The 19349-nt window shown below is 41.3% G+C and overlaps 1 protein-coding gene across 2 annotated transcripts in view; it reads left to right on the forward strand.

Annotated features, from left to right (window-relative positions):
* The window catches only part of LOC131440263 (beta-alanine transporter), a 44031-nt gene that overhangs the window by 17658 nt on the left and 7024 nt on the right, over positions 1 to 19349 (forward strand). For both annotated transcript variants that reach the window (XM_058611382.1, XM_058611381.1), the window contains exons 5-7: positions 17835 to 18011; positions 18089 to 18238; positions 18829 to 19056. In XM_058611382.1, the coding sequence (XP_058467365.1) occupies positions 17835 to 18011; positions 18089 to 18238; positions 18829 to 19056 (555 nt within the window). The remainder of the gene's footprint in view (positions 1 to 17834; positions 18012 to 18088; positions 18239 to 18828; positions 19057 to 19349) is intronic.

Raw genomic sequence — 19349 nt, forward strand, 5'->3', positions numbered from 1 at the left:
GTGTACAATATCCTTTTTCATGACAATTTGCCCCGGACCGATTTTAGCACGGTTCGTTTTTGGCAACATAATCGTTCGAATATGACATATGAAAATCAGATGATGGCCAAGATGGCAGCATTTTCGAGTTAAAAACAATTGCTTAATCATATTGATTTAAACTATTGACAGTAATGAATGCTGGAAGAACATGACACCAATATACCATTCGTCATTCAGTAATAGCCGTTCAACCGAGAAGGTTGTGTATAGAAGCGTACAGTTTAATAACGCTGGTTAGTTTACACGCGTTAAATACGACAACGGTTGAACTACAGGTAGAGACCTGTTGGCAGCAGCCGTTAAAACGTATAGTCGTGCTGCATAAGAGAGCCCTAGTGCTGGGCCAAGCTGGTGAAGGAAACAACAAAGGGCGTTTCCCAAACTCTACCCAGGCCGCAATATACAGCCACAAGTGCTGAGCAGGAGAGTGCAAAGGCACATCGAAGAGGAAGAGTGCAAAGGCACATAGAAGCAGGAGAGTGCAAAGGCACACCGGTGCGAAGGCACTTCGGTGCAGAAGCATATCGGTGCGGAGCACTAGGAAGAAGGAGACAAGACAACTCGGTCTTTCCACTGCCATACAACACGCAGGTATACACCGGTGACCTGCGCTGGTTACAGCTGGCGAAGACGAAAGCAAATCGGAATTCGAGTGGTGCTGGATGTCAGGTAGCAGTAGCATCACATCCAACAATCAGCATCCAACAAGAACATCTAGAGCAACGAGGATCTACACGGCAGTGCAACGGAGATAGACAACAATTTCAAGGTAGAAGTTTTTTCTTTTCCTTTTGATTGAGTACTGTGTAGTGTTGGTTTCATTTTTTATTTTAAAGTTTGATTAAAAATTTTAATGGGATGGATGAATCCATGGACGTAAATCCTAGCATGAATCCTATACCCCCACGAGCGAAAAAATATCAGGAGAGCTCTTCTGGGCCTTGGATAGTCTTTTTTAGACGTATATCAAAGCCATTAAACATTTACCAAATTTCTAAAGGTTTGACATCACGATACTCTTCAATCAAAGAGATCATAAAAGTAAATAACGATAAAATTCGTGTTGTGGTAAATAATTTGAAACACGCGAATGATATTGTCTCTTCGGAACATTTCATTAAAGAGTATAAAGTTTACATACCCTCCAAAGATGTCGAAATTGACGGTGTTGTTACCGAAGCGAGTCTTTCGGTAGATGATTTACTCAAGCATGGTGTTGGTCGTTTCAAGAACTCTATGCTTGAGGGTGTGAAAATACTTGAGTGCAAACAACTGTACTCAGTAGTTCATGAAGAGGAAAAAAAAGTTTATCGCCCATCAGACTCGTTTCGAGTGACATTTGCCGGGTCTGCGTTGCCGTCCCATGTCTATGTCGATAAAATTCGCCTCCCTGTTCGGCTTTTTGTTCCAAATGTAATGAATTGTACGAACTGCAAAAAATTCGGACACACAGCTACTTACTGTAGCAATAAACCAAAATGTATTAAGTGTGAAGGACCTCATAAAGATAATGATTGCAACAAGGAAATTGAAAAATGTATTTATTGTGGGGAAAGTCCTCATGAGGATATTTCAGTATGCACTGCATTTAAAGTGCACAAAGACAAAATTAAGCTTTCTTTAAAAGCACGGTCTAAGCGCACATATGCAGAAATGCTTAAAACGGTCATTGATGTCCCCCCTTTGGAAACCGAAAACGGGTTTTCAAATCTAGAGGAAACAGAGGACTCTGACTCTGACGAAAATAGTGAAGGTAATTCGTTTATCACTACCCAAGGGTCAGTTAAGAGAAAGAAGTCTTCTCCCAAATTACCAAAAAAGACACCTAAAGTTTCATCTTCAAAAAAAGATCCCCGTGTTAAACAAAAAAAGTCAAAACCAAAGACTGTGCCTCCTGGTTTGTCAAATTCACAAACCAATCCAGGATCTAGCACAGAAAAAGGTAATAATCCTGTGGGCTCCATTTCACAGCCACCAACAGGATTACTGAAGTTTTCGGAAATTGTTGAATGGATTTTCTCAGCATTCAATATATCTGAACCCTTAAAGACCCTCATAATGGCATTCCTTCCAATAGCTAGAAATTTTTTGAAGCAGTTATCAGCTCAATGGCCAATTGTCTCAGGTTTTGTATCTTTTGATGGATAATTTATCACCCGCCGCAAATGATACAATCACTGTCCTGCAGTGGAATTGTCGAAGCATCATGCCAAAACTTGATTCATTTAAAATTTTATTGCATAGTCAAAAATGTGATTTTTTTTTTATTCAATAATATAATTATTTTTAAGGCACACTGCTTTAGCTCTAAGGTGCCAAGGACTTTTTCTAATTTTATTAACGACTAACTTAAAACTAGGATAGTATGATTGGATAATGTTGTATTGGGGTCGCAGTGGTCGACTTTGGCTGATCCAACCTTCAGCTGGCGATCGGCACCGGCCGGTGGATGGAATATGTCATGAGTCTTCCAGATGACGTTGGCCGCATCCCTCAGTCCGTGTGGGTCCGCGGGAAACACCCCCAGGCTACGAATACCCGGCGGGTGGCCCGCATGACTAGAGCGACCTTCCGTGGGCGATGATGGTGATGTAAATATAACGAAAAAATATAGAGAAGTAAATATTGCGGAAAACGAAGTAAAATGGGGATATGGGAACGAAATGACTAAGAACGACAGAGATCTAATTAGTTGACATCGAGATGGAGAAGAGACGGGGAGGGGGGAAGCGAAAAGGTTAGTGACAGCAAAAAGATCTTGTTAGTTCCGATGAAGATGGTGGACAGATGAGGAATCGGGATAATCGGCGGAAGTTAGTGTCGAACCTGCAGGTGAAAATAATTCTTAGCCACAGTTGAAATAACGTCGATAAATAGGAGGAACTTTCTAAGCAAGATGTAACAGATTACACTTGTATATTAATGTGTTTGAGGAACTGGTATATCAGAAGCATATATGAACTATCCCGACTCGCCAACACATCCCGAACCGGAACCTCAGTCGGTCTACCTCGGGCCCTGAGGGATTCCAATAGCTCCGATCTGGCGTCGCGATACTCTACGCACGACCACATGACATGCTCGATGTCCTGATAACCGTCGCCACAGGTGCAGAGCCCGTTCTCCACGATCCCGATACGCCGGAGATGTGCGTTGAATGTATAGTGATTTGACATGAGTCGTGACATAACGCGAATGAAATCACGACTCACGTTCATCCCCTTGAACCAAGGTTTCGTCGATACCTTAGGGATAATGGAGTGTAGCCATCGTCCCAGTTCGTCATTCGTCCATGAAGTTTGCCAACTTTCGAGAGTTTTCTGACGAGAAATACTGAAAAATTCATTGAAGCAGATTGGTCTTTCATAAATGTCACCTTGTAGTGCGCCCACCTTAGCCAATGAGTCTGCCTTTTCATTGCCCGGAATGGAACAATGCGAAGGGACCCAGACTAACGATATTGAATAAGACCGTTCAGATAAAGTTCGCAAGTGTTCCCGTATTTTCCCCAGAAAATAAGGGGGGTACTTTCCTGGCTTCATTGCCCGGAGAGCTTCTATTGAGCTTAGACTGTCCGTGACAATGAAGTAATGGTCTTTGGGCAAGGTTTCAATGATCTCGAGGGTGTACTGAATAGCAGCTAATTCTGCGACGTAAACTGAAGCCGGATCACTGAGTTTGTAAGAAGCGGTGATGTTTTGATTGAAGATGCCGAAGCCTGTGGACCTGTCGATGTTTGATCCATCAGTGTGAAACACCTTTTCACAGTTGACTGTTCTAAATTTATTATAAAATATATTAGGGGTTACTCGAGGGCGTACGTGTTCCGGAATTCCACGAATCTCTTCTCTCATGGATGTGTCGAAAAACACAGTAGAATCAGAAGTATCCAAGAAATGAGCACGGTTGGAAGCAAACGAAGAAGGATTAATATTCTGAGCCATGTAATCAAAATACAAGGACATAAAACGGGTTTGAGAATTAAGCTCAACTAACCTTTCGAAGTTTTCAATCACCAGAGGATTCAAAATGTCACATCGAATGAGCAAACGATATGAGAGATCCCAGAACCGGTTTTTCAACGGTAAGACGCCCGCCAACACGCCAACAAGACTCATCGTATGAGTTGATTGCATGCAACCCAAGGCAATACGCAAACAACGATACTGAATTCTTTCCAGCTTAATGAAATGGGTGTTCGCGGCGGATCGGAAGCAGAAGCATCCATATTCCATAACGGACAATATCGTTGTTTGGTACAACCTGATCAGGTCTCCTGGGTGGACACCCCACCAAGTTCCGGTTATTGTACGAAGAAAATTGATTCTCTGCTGGCATTTTTGTTTCAGATACCTAATGTGACATCCCCAGGTGCCTTTGGAGTCGAACCAGACCCCGAGATATTTGAATGTGAAGACCTGAGCTATGTTTCCACCCCCTAGTTGAAGCTGTAGTTGTGCTGGTTCTCGCTTCCTTGAAAATACAACCAGCTCAGTTTTCTCCGTAGAGAACTCGATACCCATTTGAAGAGCCCATGTGGATAAGTTGGCAAGAGTATCTTGTAACGGCCCTTGCAGATCGCCAGCTTTGGGTTCTATAATGGACACAACGCTGTCGTCGGCAAGTTGTCTCAGCGTGCAAGATGTGTTGATACATTTATCGATGTCGTTTACGTAAAAATTGTATAAAAGGGGGCTTAAGCATGAGCCCTGAGGAAGACCCATGCAACTGAATCGTATTGTCGACAAATCACCATGCGCGAAATACATGTATTTCTCGGACAATAGATTGTACAAAAAGTTATTCAAAATTGGTGAAAGACCATGCTGATGCAACTTCTCAGATAGGATATTTATAGAAACTGAGTCAAAAGCCCCCTTGATGTCTAGGAAAACTGACGCCATTTGTTCCTTACGAGCAAATGCCATTTGAATTTCTGTTGAGAGCAACGCAAGACAATCGTTCGTTCCTTTGCCCCTGCGGAAACCAAATTGTGTATCTGAAAGTAAGCCATTAGTCTCGACCCAATTGTCTAGACGAAACAGAATCATTTTTTCGAACAATTTCCGGATACAGGAAAGCATAGCAATCGGCCGATACGAATTGTGATCGGAGGCTGGTTTTCCTGGTTTTTGAATGGATATCACTTTCACTTGTCTCCAGTCATGTGGAACAATGTTGTCCTCAAGAAACTTATTGAATAAACTCAGCAAGCGCCTTTTGGCGGGGTCAGGCAGATTTTTCAACAAGTTGAATTTTATTCTGTCTAATCCCGGGGCTTTATTGTTACATGACAAGAGCGCAAGTGAGAGCTCTACCATCGAAAACGGTGTTTCGTTTGTATTTGGTGTCGCGGCGCGGGTGATCTTCTGTTCCGGAACAGAGTCTGGACATACTTTTTTAGCGAAATCGAATATCCAGCGGTTAGAATATTCCTCGCTTTCATTCGTTGTGTTATGATTGCGCATTCGTCGGGCTGTGTTCCAAAGAGTGCTCATAGATGTTTCTTTTGTTAGGCCGTCTACGAACCGACGCCAGTAACCGCGTTTCTTAGCTCTAATCAAGTTCTTAATTTTAACGTCTAACGCCGCGTAATTCCGGTAATTATCAGGTGTTCCATTTTTTCTGAATATTTTATACGCGGAGGCTCTCTCCGCGTTTAAATTTGTGCACTCTTTGTCCCACCACGGGTTGGGAGGACGGATGTTAGTTTTCGCGCCGGGTACACGTTTCGTCTGAGCTTGAGTCGCGGTGTCGAGAATCAAGCCAGCCAAAAACGTGTACTCTTCCTCCGGAGGAAGTTGTTGAGTTCTTTCAAGTTTCTCAGATATCGCGGTCGCATAGCTATTCCAATCAATATTTCGTGTGAGGTCATACGAAACATTGATTGTCTTCGATGGTTTTGAGCCGCTGGTGATTGATATTACGATCGGTAGATGATCGCTACCGTGGGGATCAGGAATTACCTCCCACGTGCAATCCAACCGTAGCGATGTCGAGCAAAGTGATAAATCCAGCGCACTTGGTCTTGCTGGTGGTGCAGGAATCCGTGTCATTTCTCCCGTATTCAAGATTGTCATATTGAAGTTGTCGCAGATATCATGGATCATAGCTGATCTGTTATCGTCGTGAAGACAGCCCCATCCCGTACCGTGTGAGTTAAAGTCTCCTAAAACCAACGTCGGTGCGGGAAGGAGCTCAATGATATCACTGAGCCACCGATGCCCAACCGAGGCTCTTGGGGGAATATAGATTGAAGCAATGCAAAGATCCTTGCCTTTGATTGTAACATGACATGCGACAGTTTCAATACCTGATATCGAGGGGAGGTTAATTCGATAAAAAGAATAGCACTTTTTGATCCCCAAAAGTACTCCTCCGTAGGGATCATCTCGATCCAGGCGAATAATGTTAAAATCGTGGAAGTTTAAGGATATTTCAGAAGTTAGCCAAGTTTCGCACAATGCAAATGCGTCACATTTCAGATTATTTACTAAAAATTTAAAAGAATCTATTTTTGGAATGATACTTCTGCAATTCCACTGTAAAACAGTGATTAGATCCGTGACCTCGATGGATGATTTAGCCATCGAAGGATACAATCGCTGAGAGGAGGGGCCAATTTGCAGTCAACTGCTTTAAATATGTTTTTACTGTTGGCATGAAAGCAATTAAAATGCTTTTAAGAGGGTCAGAAATATTAAAAGTTGTAAAAATCCAGTCCACAACATCAGAGAACTTGATAAGTCCAGCACCTAGTTGTTTCTCTGGTAGATTTTCAGGGACGTTTGGGGATTTTGTTGTCCCGGGAAGTGGTGGGAATTCCATCTCGGAACTGAGTTTTCCGAGACCAGGAGCCTTTTGCTTCGGTGGTTTGTCCCGATTCCCGTTAGCTGTAACTTTTCGAAGCCCTTCAGAAGACACCTTCGAACCCTTACTAGGTAGCTTATGAGAGGATTTATTCATTCTTTTCCTACAGATATGAGGGACCGCCGATGATGGACCTTCCAAAGGGTCGTCAGAATCGCTCTCGTCAGTTGACAAGCAGGCATATGGGTTCGTTGTCAGTTTAGGAGGGGTGGCACTCTTAAGCATCTCGGCAAAGGAACGCTTGGAGTGTGCCTTCAGGGAACGCTTCATCCGATCTCCTCGCAGTTTGTAAGCGGGACAATCAGAGAGGTCATGCGGACCCTCCTTACAGTAGAGACACTTTTCAGCATCCTTACCGCAAGAGCCATCCGCATGAGCCTCCCCACAGTTAGCACACCGGGGCTTATTGCAGCAATGAGAAGCTGTATGCCCCAATTGTTTGCAATTGGTACAATTCATTACTCGAGGTACAAAAAGACGAACAGGCAGACGAACCCGGTCCAAGAGGATGTAGTTGGGCAAAGCAGAGCCGGCGAAGGTCACACGATAAGAGTCGGATTGGGGATAAGACTTTGTTCCATCCCCGGCGATCGATACTGAATGCAATCGCTTGCAGTCCAGTATCTTGACGTTCCTAAGTGAGGGGTCCTTAAAACAGCCCTCTCCGTACTTAAGAACGTCCTCGCAAGTCAAACTCGAATCGGTGACCACACCGTCGATTTCTACTTCGCGAGCTGGCACGTAGACGCGGTACTCCCGCGTAAAATGATCATTTTGAACGAGCTCATTAGCCTGCTTTGAGCTGGTGAGCAGAACCCTGAGCTTATCTGGGCGTATTTTATCAATACTTTTTATAGTATTGTATCGCGAGGTCCGGAAATAAACCGAGTAAGGCCCGGCCGAGAGTGCAAGCCCATCGGGATAACTCTTTATGCGAGACTTATTGCTGCCAACAGAAGTCTCCATCTGATCATCGATAACGGAGGGGTCGGGATTCAAATTTAACATGTCGCGGAGCTACCTCCGCGCAGAAATAAATGATTCGGGGGGGGGGGGGGGGTATTGAACGGTCGAATGAAGAAGAAAAAAAAATATACAAAATAATAAAAACAAAAAATGCAGACGATAAACTACTCGTACGGAGTTTGGAACTGCAATTTGAATCATTGAACGCATCGTGTTTTCGGTTGTACGTTTCTCGGATGGAGACATATTTGAAGGACGACCCGAAGCAATTTTGGTCTTATTTGCGGACTAAAACGTCCTCCCGTGGAATTCCAGTTAATGTCCACTATCGCGACCAATCTTCATCGACAGTTCCAGGTTCTGCTAACCTATTCTCGTCATTCTTTCAAAGTGTGCTAAGTAATAACTCACCGCCTTTGTCAGAATCGTACCTGAGTAGTCTACCGATGTATTTACTGAACTTACCTGCTACGGCTTTCACTGAACGCGAAGTACACAATAATCTACGACAAGTCGATGGATCCAAAGGGCCAGGATCGGACGGGCTACCACCTTCTTTCGTGATGGAGTGTTCTTCTGCTTTGGCTTTACCTGTATCTCTGCTTTTCAACCGCTCTCTTGGTGAACAATATTTCCCAGCGAAGTGGAAAAAAGCTTTGATAGTTCCAGTTCACAAAACCGCCAACGTACACGACGTCACAAACTACAGAGTCATCTCAATTCTGAGCTGCTTACCTAAAGTATTCGAGCTTATGCTGTTAGATCTTATTTACCCCTCAGTAAAACATATCATATCCACTGATCAGCACGGGTTTGTCAGAAAGCGGTCTACTACTACAAACCTAATGAGCTACGTTTCAATATTGATCGACAAACTTGAAAAACGGCAACAAGTCGACGCGATTTACTTTGATTTTTCAAAAGCTTTCGATCGTGTTCCTCATCAGCTCGCAGTGGAAAAATTGAGACGAAACGGATTTCCTGATTGGATAACTAATTGGTTTATGTTGTATCTCACTGATCGAAGTGCTACCGTACGAGTCGGAACCGTACTCTCTGAATCCTTCAATGTTACATCGGGTGTTCCACAAGGGAGTCATCTCGGCCCACTCCTCTTCGTTCTATTCGTTAACGATCTTTGCTGTGTATTGTCGTCATTCAGAATTTTGTATGCTGATGATCTCAAACTCTATCGCATCATCACAAGTCTTTTAGATTGCTGTGCTCTACAAATGGACATTAAGAGGGTTTTAGGCTGGTGTGATAGAAACGGCATGACAGTGAACATCAAGAAATGTAATTCAACAACCTTCTCACGAGCACATTCACCGATTTTATTCGATTACTCCATAATGGCGGCTACAATTAGGCGAGTTTCATCTGTTAAAGACTTAGGCATCATTCTCGATCGCAAGCTCCGCTTCATCGAACAGTTTGCCTTTGTTACTGCGAAAGCCTTTGCAGTTTTGGGACTCATTAAACGCAACACGCAAGATTTCAACGATGTGTATTGTCTAAAAACAATTTACATCGCCTTAGTACGAAGTATTTTGGAATATGGAGTTATAATTTGGGCTCCGCATCATGATGTTCACATCGACCGGATCGAAAGGGTCCAAAAGTGTTTCGTCCGATTTGCTCTTCGACGACTACCTTGGCAGAATCATCTTCAATTGCCACGTTACGAGAATCGCTGTGCTCTCATGAACCTACCGACTCTGCAAAATAGACGAGTACATCTACAAAGGATCTTCGTTTTTGATCTACTGACTGATAACATCGATTGCCCCGTGCTACTCGAAAGAATTCACTTTAACGTTCCAGGAAGATCATTGCGAAGAACGGATTTTCTTAGACGCTCATTTCATCGCACACAGTATGGTCAGAATAATCCAATGGATGTTTGTTGCCATCGTTTCAACAGCGTGTATCATCTGTTTGATTTTAATATTAGCAAAGACATGTTTAAATCAAAAATATTATTAAGTTACCATTAGTGTTAAGTTATACAGCCAAAGTCTGTGCGAAAGGTTAACTCTAATCGAAGACAATAAAGACAATAATAGTACTTAACTTTTAATCCAACGGGGGCCACCAAGGCCGAGCCCTCGTCGATCGGCGTATCGCCGCTTCGAGGGTGTGCAAAAAACCTCCGAGAGGAAAAAGCACACTCACTTATAATACGCACAGTATAATCACAATGGCCACTGAAATCTGGCCTTGATCGATCAAACAATCACCGGCTAACGGTACTGTTTCGATCGTCCGCTCACAACAATGCACTGCTTCAGTGTATAATGTACAAAAAACCTCTCACAGAAAAAAGCACTATTGTCTATTACACAATAGCGATATAATCTAGTTTTGATCGTCCGGTCACGTTATCACACACGGCACTGGTTTTTTTCGCAGTAAACACAAAGCACGTCCGTTCGCTCGGAAGGTTGAAACGGCAATCGAGTCAAAAATGTGATGTATTTGCTTTATGCGAAACATGGCTTACTTCAAACATAGCTTTAAATTTTAATGATTTTAACATTATACGTCTCGATAGAGACTCTCCGTATGGTGGAGTGCTTTTGGGAATTAAGAAATGCTGTTCCTTTTATAGATTAAACATCCCTTCAACTTCTAGTATAGAAGTTGTTGCTTGCCAAATAAACATTAAAGGCAAAGATATTTGCATAGCTTCGGTTTATATTCCTCCAAAAGCACAAGTTGGACAGCGACAGCTTAATGAAATGGTTGAAGCCCTTCCTGCTCCACGATTGATTCTGGGGGATTTAAATTCGCACGGAATGATTTGGGGTTCCGTTTACAATGATAGCAGATCATCTTTAATACAAAACATTTGTGACAATTTTAGCATGACGGTATTAAATATGGGTAGCATGACACGGATCCCAAGACCTCCTGCACGCCCAAGTGCATTAGATCTATCTCTTTGCTCAACATCAATTCGACTAGATTGCACCTGGAAAATATTGCCTGATTTACACGGTAGCGATCATTTACCAATCATCATCTCAATTAGCTGTAACAAATGTATTGCTAATTAAGCTAGTATTCCATATGATTTGACAAAAAATATCGACTGGATTAAATACCAAAGTAGAATCTCTAGTATTTTCAATTCAATGGAAGAGCTCCCTCCACTTGAAGAATATGACTTCCTCATTTGTTCGATTCTGGAGGCAGCAGAACAATCCCAAACTAAACGCTTTCCTGGGCCAACGACTAACAGAAGGCCTCCCAACCCCTGGTGGGACAAAGAGTGCTCAGAGGCTAAACTCGCAAAACAAAATGCTTGCAAGACGTTTCTAAAACGGGGAGGAGGAACTCCTCAGAATTTTGAAAAACTTATGGTTTTAGAAACCAAGTACAAGAGCATACTTCGAGCCAAAAAGTGTAGCTATTGGAGACATTTTGTCGAAGGTTTGTCAAGAGAAACCTCAATGAGCACTCTTTGGAATACGGCCAGACGAATGAGGAATCGTAACGTGGGCAATGAGAGTGATGAATACTCGAACCGATGGATATTTGACTTTGCTAGGAAAGTTTGCCCAGATTCTGTTCCTACGCAAAGCATTATACGGGAATCTCCTCCAAATAATGGTTTTATTAATAACCCATTTTCAATGATGGAATTTTCTATAGCACTCTTGTCTTGTAACAATAACGCCCCTGGGTTGGACAGAATTAAATTCAACTTGGTGAAGAATCTGCCCGACCTCGCAAAAAGACGTTTGTTGGAATTGTTCAACAAGTTTCTTGAGCAAAATATTGTTCCGCCTGACTGGAGACAAGTGAAAGTTATCGCCATTCAAAAGCCGGGGAAACCAGCTTCCAATCACAACTCATATAGACCCATTGCGATGTTGTCCTGCATCAGAAAATTGTTCGAAAAAATTATTCTACGACGTCTCGACACTTGGGTCGAGACGAACGGTTTGTTGTCAGATACTCAGTTTGGCTTCCGTAGAAATAAAGGGACGAATGATTGCCTTGCATTACTTTCGTCTGACATCCAAATTGCCTTCGCTCAAAAGCAACAAATGGCATCTGTATTTTTAGACATTAAAGGAGCATTTGATTCAGTTTCCATTGATGTTCTTTCAGACAAGCTCCACCAACATGGACTTCCAGCGGTTATAAATAATTATTTGCACAACCTTTTGTCAAAGAAGTGCATGTATTTTACACATGGCGATTTGGCAACATTCAGAATTAGCTACATGGGTCTCCCGCAAGGCTCATGCCTCAGTCCGCTCCTCTATAATTTTTACGTGAATGACATTGACAGCTGTCTAGTAACCCCATGTACACTAAGGCAATTGGCAGATGATGGCGTGGTTTCAGTTACTGGGCCCAAAGCTATTGATCTGCATAAACCATTGCAAGATACCTTAGATAACTTGTCCGTTTGGGCTGTTCATCTTGGTATCGAATTCTCTGCGGAGAAAACAGAGTTAGTCGTCTTTTCAAGAAAGCATGATCCCGCGCAGCTTCAGCTCCATATGATGGGAAGAATGATCCAACAGGTTTTAACTTTTAAATACCTAGGGGTGTGGTTCGATTCCAAATGCACGTGGGGAGGACACATTAGGTATCTGATAACGAAATGCCAACAAAGAGTAAATTTTCTTCGAACAATAACAGGATCTTGGTGGGGTTCTCATCCGCAAGATCTAATAAAATTGTATCAAACAACGATACTTCAGTGATGGAATATGGATGCGTTTGTTTTCGTTCCGCTGCAAACTCTCATTTTATCAAACTTGAGCGAATTCAGTACCGTTGTTTGCGAATTGCCTTAGGCTGCATGCATTCGACACATACAATGAGTCTTGAAGTTCTGGCGGGAGTTCTTCCATTAAAAGATCGATTTTGGGAGCTTTCATCACGCCTGCTAATAAGATGTGAGGTGCTGAATCCCATGGTAATTAATAATTTCGAACGACTAGTCGAGCTTCGATCTCAAACAAAATTTATGACAGTATATTTTAACCATATGTCACAGGAAATCAACCCTTCAAGATATATTCCTATCCGTGTCAGCATCCTAAGTGCCCCTGACTCAACTTTATTTTTCGATACATCCATGCAGCGTGAAGTGCGTGGAATCCCGGATCATCTACGCTCGACGGAAATCCCAAAAATATTTTCAAGTAAGTTCAGGCATATTGACTCTGAGAAAATGTTTTACACGGACGGATCGCGAATTGAAGAAGCGACAGGGTTTGGTATGTTCAACAATAATGTTTCGGCCTCATTTAGGCTTCAAGAACCTGCATCTGTTTATATAGCAGAGCTAGCAGCAGTTCATTATAGTTTGAGTGTAATCGTCACATTATCTCCAAACCATTATTTCCTCTTCACAGATAGTCTGAGTGCAATTGAAGCCATTCGCTCAAACATGACTGGCAAGACTGAACCGTTTTTCTTGGGTAAAATAAAACAGTGTCTGAACGACATATTGAATAATAATTATCTAATCACTATAGTGTGGGTCCCGGCTCATTGCTCCATTCCAGGCAATGAAAGAGCCGATAATTTAGCCAAACGTGGTGCTATTGAGGGTGAAATTTATGAGCGACCGATTGCTTTCAACGAATTCTATAGCTCGTCTCGCCAAAGAACACTTGCCAGCTGGCAAGCATCTTGGGATAGAGATGATCTGGGTCGGTGGATGCACTCAATTATTCCGAAAATATCGACAAAGGCATGGTTCAGGGGACTGAATGTGAGTAGGGATTTCATTCGTGTGATGTCCAGACTCATGTCCAATCACTACACGTTAGATGCACATCTCCTTCGAATTGGGCTCTCCGAGACTAATCATTGTGCTTGCGGAGAAGGTTATCGCGATATTGATCATGTCGTTTGGACATGCGTGGAGTATCGTGATGTCAGATCTCAACTAATAAATTCTTTGCGTACCCAAGGTAAACTATCCAATATCCCAGTTCGAGACATTCTTGCTTGTCGTGACCTTTCATACATGAAACTTATTTATCATTTCATAAAGAAAATTGGAGTTTCAATTTAATAAAGGCCCCTTTTAAGACTTAGTTCTGATCCCAGCTGCGTCCATGAGTTCAACCAATACCTAATTTAGAATAGAAATTATGTAATGATACAAACAAACTCGAAACAGTTTATGAAATTATCAACAAAATGTCTGAAAATAACAGCTTATTTTATAATTTATAGAAGTTAATCGTTTGGTTCAAATAATATTTCCGAGTAGATTTCATAATTAATGACGAGTTACCTAAGATGATATTTAAGCTCTAAGAGAATATGTTTTAATAAATTCAAAACGTTGTGACTATGTTAGAATTAAATTAGGATAAGAATATTATGTAAAAGTGATGCTACGGCGAAGAAAAACTTATGTAAACTGCCTTAAGAAATAAACGTATTTATGGAAAAAAAAAATATACCATTCGAATCAGTTCGTCGAGATCAGCAATTGCTTGTGTGGGAAATAATTTCACTAAATTTTCTTGGAGATGACTCAACCATTTTCTACAAACTCAGATTCATACGAAAAGTGCTTCCAAACAAGGTTCCTGAATTACGTCTGGATTCGTCTTCTGGTTCCTGAACTATAGGATGATATGTCGAACGAAATTAAAATAGTGTAACTCATGTTTCTCATAGATGGCTGAACCGATCTAAGATTCAAATGAAATCTAAGAACCATCTAAGATTCAAATGAAGGGTCTTAAGATTCTATGAAACAACTTGCTTTTTAGTCAGTCTTCACTGATTTTTGAACATTTTGAATCAAATGTAAACTATACTACTCCTCAGGTGAATTGAACTGACTTCGGCTACACTGATTTTGAATTTCGGTTGCAGTATCCAATCGTTTTCTAAAAAAATTGAATTTCAAAAACAAAAATTCAACTTAAAGGATTTATGGTCCCATGCAAAATTTATGAATTTTATCCGATTGTGATTTCCGATTCTGGAATTACAGGGTGATAAGGTTTTAAAATTTAAGCCGATATAGAAGATGACAATTCTAAAAAGCTTCAAAGTTGGACTGAAAACTATTGCAATTTCGTCATATTTATTTTTTGGCCATACGAATCGATTGTCACACGTTTAGATTCAGATTCGATCCGATTTGCAGCTTCGACATTACAGGATATTGAGTGATTAAAATCACAAATTGCCGCTTAAAACGACGGTCATTAAAATAATGTCATGAGAACTAAAACACCGAAGAATATTCATGCAAAAAACTCATGCGGATTGATGAAAAAAGGTATCATCTCACTGCTAGGTGGATTAAGCACATTTTATATATAAAAACGGGAAATTTTTATTTTTATAATGATCAGGGTCATTTCGCCGAAAGCCGTTTCACTGAAGGCCGTTTCGCCGAAAGGATCATTTCGTCGAATTTGGGGAAAAAGGGGGGGGGGGGGGGGAGGGGATAGGGTCTAAATGATGAAAAAAACATCATTTTTAAGAATTTTATCGTGCAACCAAATAAATTCAATTTTTTTGCATGATAAGAGCCATCATTCGAACAACATTTTGTAATTTTTTCGTGGAAAAATGTTGAGAAATAAATCGGTGAAGAGGTATTTTTGAGAACGCTTCTTGAAAATCATGATTTGCGGTATCCACTGTATTTCAACGCAGACTGATAAGAAGTCAACAAATCAAAGCAGTATAGATAGAGTAGATGTTTTTTCTAGACCCCAACGTTTCTGTTAGATTTTTTTTAATTTTTTGAATTTTTGGTGGTTGTTCAAAATGAAAAGTACGATTTTTCACGAAAAAATTCGCCATTTTGTAGCTGTAACACCTCCCCAAAGTAACAAACAAGGAAAAGGAAAACGTTGGTGTCTGGTTTTTTATATGTATAAAGTGTGTGCAAAATTTGAAAAAAAAAATGGTTCACTAGTTTTTGAATGACGATGGACACGGACTTTCAAAACCTGCTTTCGAGAAAATTGCGTTTAATTTTTTTTGTCTATAAAATCAATGGAAACAATTTACTACTCAAGGGAGCCCGTAGGGTCTAACATTTTCATAAAATCATACTTTTTTGTATTCTTTTATAATGAAACATTTCGAGAATGTTTTGTCAAGTTTTCAAGTCGATCGAAGCAGAAATCTTGGACCTGTGTGCCGAGCTCTTATCTCTTCGCAGTATGAGATAAGCAAAGATAAAGGCCCATAACTTGCCGAGTTTTTCCTCAATTGGTCGAAGTTGTGGGCAATTTGGTGGATTCATGTCTTTTGGGACGAAAGTGACATTTTTGGTAGTATACCATTCTACCGTTTATTTCAAGTAGTGGAAAAAAGCAAGATCTAGCCAGAAAACAACAGGATCCTTGTGGCTTCGAATCATGGGTAGAAGTCGTTTTTTGTAAACTTGTTTTTTCTTACCCATTTTTTCGACTTCAATCGATGTCTCGGACTGGTTTAACACTTGCCCTACTCGCACCGTATAATATTGTGGTCCCGGCAAGGATTTGTAATCGAGTTTCACGTTGGTTTCGTCGTCCATGATTATGCAGTTCAAATTTCCAGCATGAATCGTATTGTACAGCTTTCGAACCCTCGGTCTGATCGATGCTTCTTGTTTCGGACTACGTTTTGGTTGTTTCTGCTTCTTATAGGTTCGAAGATTGAAACGTTCTTTAGCAAGAAGAACATTTGACTTCGAAGTGCCCACTTTTTTGGCCACATCCCGAACTGAACATTCCTTCTTTCGCTCGAACGCCTTCAGTATACGTTTATCCAACTGAGGGTTAGCAAGACCTTTTGTTCGACCCGTTTTCGGTTTATCCTGAAGGGTGTTATCCTCACCGAACTTCCTGATTGCATTTCGCACGGCTTCCATTTTTGCTATCTTTCTCAGTGACAGTCCGCGTTCTGTGCACCATTAGTACACAATTTTTCGACGTTGTTCTGCTGAAAGTCCACGCATTTCGAAACAAACTAATGAAAACGAATAAACAACTGCACAAGTGGTTAGAGAAGAGTGTAAACAACAGGACGCGGCCATAAAAATTGACAGATTCTGAACCATTGCGAAATGGCAGCGGTTTTTGGTTGCGTCCATACTTTCTGGGACAGTCTTTATAATTATCAAAAAAAATTGCAGAAGACACCAAATCGATCGGACCCACCTTTTCTGAAAAATATATGATTGAAAATTTTCAATTAATTTTTGCTTAGTCGCTTCTTAAAGTAAAGCTGTAGTAAAAATGCCAAACCTATGATGCAAATTGTTTCGTTCGGGCATGAATAACGCTTATGCAAAATTTGGGCCAAATCAAAAAATAATCAATAAAATTTGTCATTTGCGGAGGAATTATTTTAATTTTCATGCATAAGGTGCTATGAACTCAATTTAACTTTTAATAAATATAAGTGAGAAAATACCGTACAAACTAAACCCGTATCTTTCTTTTATTCGTGGAAATCTTATTGTCAATTGAACTACCCTGGATACGATAAACACATTTCAGAAATCAATCAAATTGATCTGACTTTGCATGGTTCACTAATCACGTCCTTTTCCATTGGTTCGACGGTGCTTTAACCTTCATTGTGTTAGATCAATCGCCAAAAAGCTTAAGTTTAAATTTTTTTTTTGTAATTAAGTAGTGTAGTTTATCACTATGTTAAATAAGTTAAATAACCTTTCTGATTCTATGTGTGTGGTTTGGAATCGAACCCAGGAAGGGTGCGTAAATGTCATCGACTTACTCACCACGCTGTATCGATCCCCCAAAGAAAATCAGTTGTTAGTTGAGGAAGTGATTCAATCATCAGATTTAGTATCGCACACTCGAGAGTGTTATATTTTAATAGATATTATGTGCGTTATTAACAAAATTTAATACTATAATATTTAACTGATGAAGATTTCACTCTAAATTTATTAAAACTTGATTCACTTACTCACTCTTCCAACACAGCCTCGGACGCAAACCGGTGTTCTACTTCAGTGTCCTGATAATCACCGCCGGTCGCCTTATCTCCATGTTCACGGCTTCAATCTACATCGTGTTCTGCATTGCGGCGGTGTTGGGATCGCTCACGGCTAATTCTATTTTCCAGGCTCCTTTGATTATAGCGATGGAAATGTCCAAAAGGTAAACGCGCCAATGATGCTAACGAGTTTGCTCTCTGCCGAGTGATAACTGAATTGTTTTGCTTATCCTTCCTTCAGCGAACGTCGAGGTTACATCTCTATGATGCAGTGCATCGGCTGGACGACGGGACTCTGCATACTACCGATGGTGTTCTGGGCGACACGGGACTGGTTTTGGGCGCTTATGATCACGACCGTTCCTATCTTTCTGTTCATTTTAATACCCCAGTAAGTAAGTTTGTTCTGGTCAAAGAAGTTATTTTTTTTCTAGAAAATTTAGAATGGCTAACGTGCATCTAAACCGATCAATAGGTTTCACCTTCTTCAAACAAACGAAACTATGTTGCCCTTCCAAACGGTCGGAAGTGGTAATTTATGCATATTAGTTTCAATTCCCGCGCACTCCCGCCAACGGCAACAAATTTCCACCGGAGTGCAACGAAAACAGCAACACCCAATAAATAATCCCATTCACAACAACATTCATTCATACAAGAAGAAAAAAAATGAGCTGAAAACATGCACATCGTTTCGCCGGATGCAGATCCCGGGAGCCCGAAAAGAACCATGCAAACACAGATACAAGGCACCCGCAATAACATGGTGGAAAGTAATTTTGCAGCTGCGCTTTTTTTTGCCTATTGGCACGCAGCTTAGGTGGGAAACGGTACAATATGGCTCCTGAACCCGGCAGTTGCGAACCGTTTTTCCCGACCACAGAAAGACCCGCTCTATGCTCAATTTTGTTTGTCCTGTTTCCATAACATATTTTTTTTCCTTCTTCGTTTATTTCCCATTTTACCGTGTGCCATATCCAGATACCTGATTGAGTCCCCCCGGTGGCTGGCTGCCCGAGGCAAGTACGGTCGGTCGATGCGAGAACTGCGGAAGATTGCCACCAGCAACGGTATCCGCCGGCTGTCGTTCGACGAACGGACGCTGGAAAAACTCTTCGCCCAACGGAAAATCGAAACCGTGTACGGCATGGCGTCCCTGTTCAGCGGCTGGCGGATGGCGAAGAACACCGTGCTGTGTGTGGTTTGCTGGTAAGTTTAGTTCGAACGCTAGCTTAATTCTTTGTTATCACTAAGCGGGAACTTGTTTAGAAAGTAGAGCCATTTTTCCTCAGACTAAATCATCCTGTCAATTTATTATGGACGAGTGAAAATCATCGCGTAGTTTGCATCGTGCATGAAGTATTGGAAAGGTTTTTGAAAATTTGCTCAGTCGATTGTTACAATATGCAAGTGTCGGTAAATTAATGTGTTCATGGTGTTTTTTTTCTACAGATGTCTTTCGTAGCAACATATTACAAACATACAAATGATGCATGTGTGAC

This window comes from Malaya genurostris, chromosome 1 (assembly GCF_030247185.1).
Source record: "Malaya genurostris strain Urasoe2022 chromosome 1, Malgen_1.1, whole genome shotgun sequence".
Classification (NCBI taxonomy): domain Eukaryota; kingdom Metazoa; phylum Arthropoda; class Insecta; order Diptera; family Culicidae; genus Malaya; species Malaya genurostris.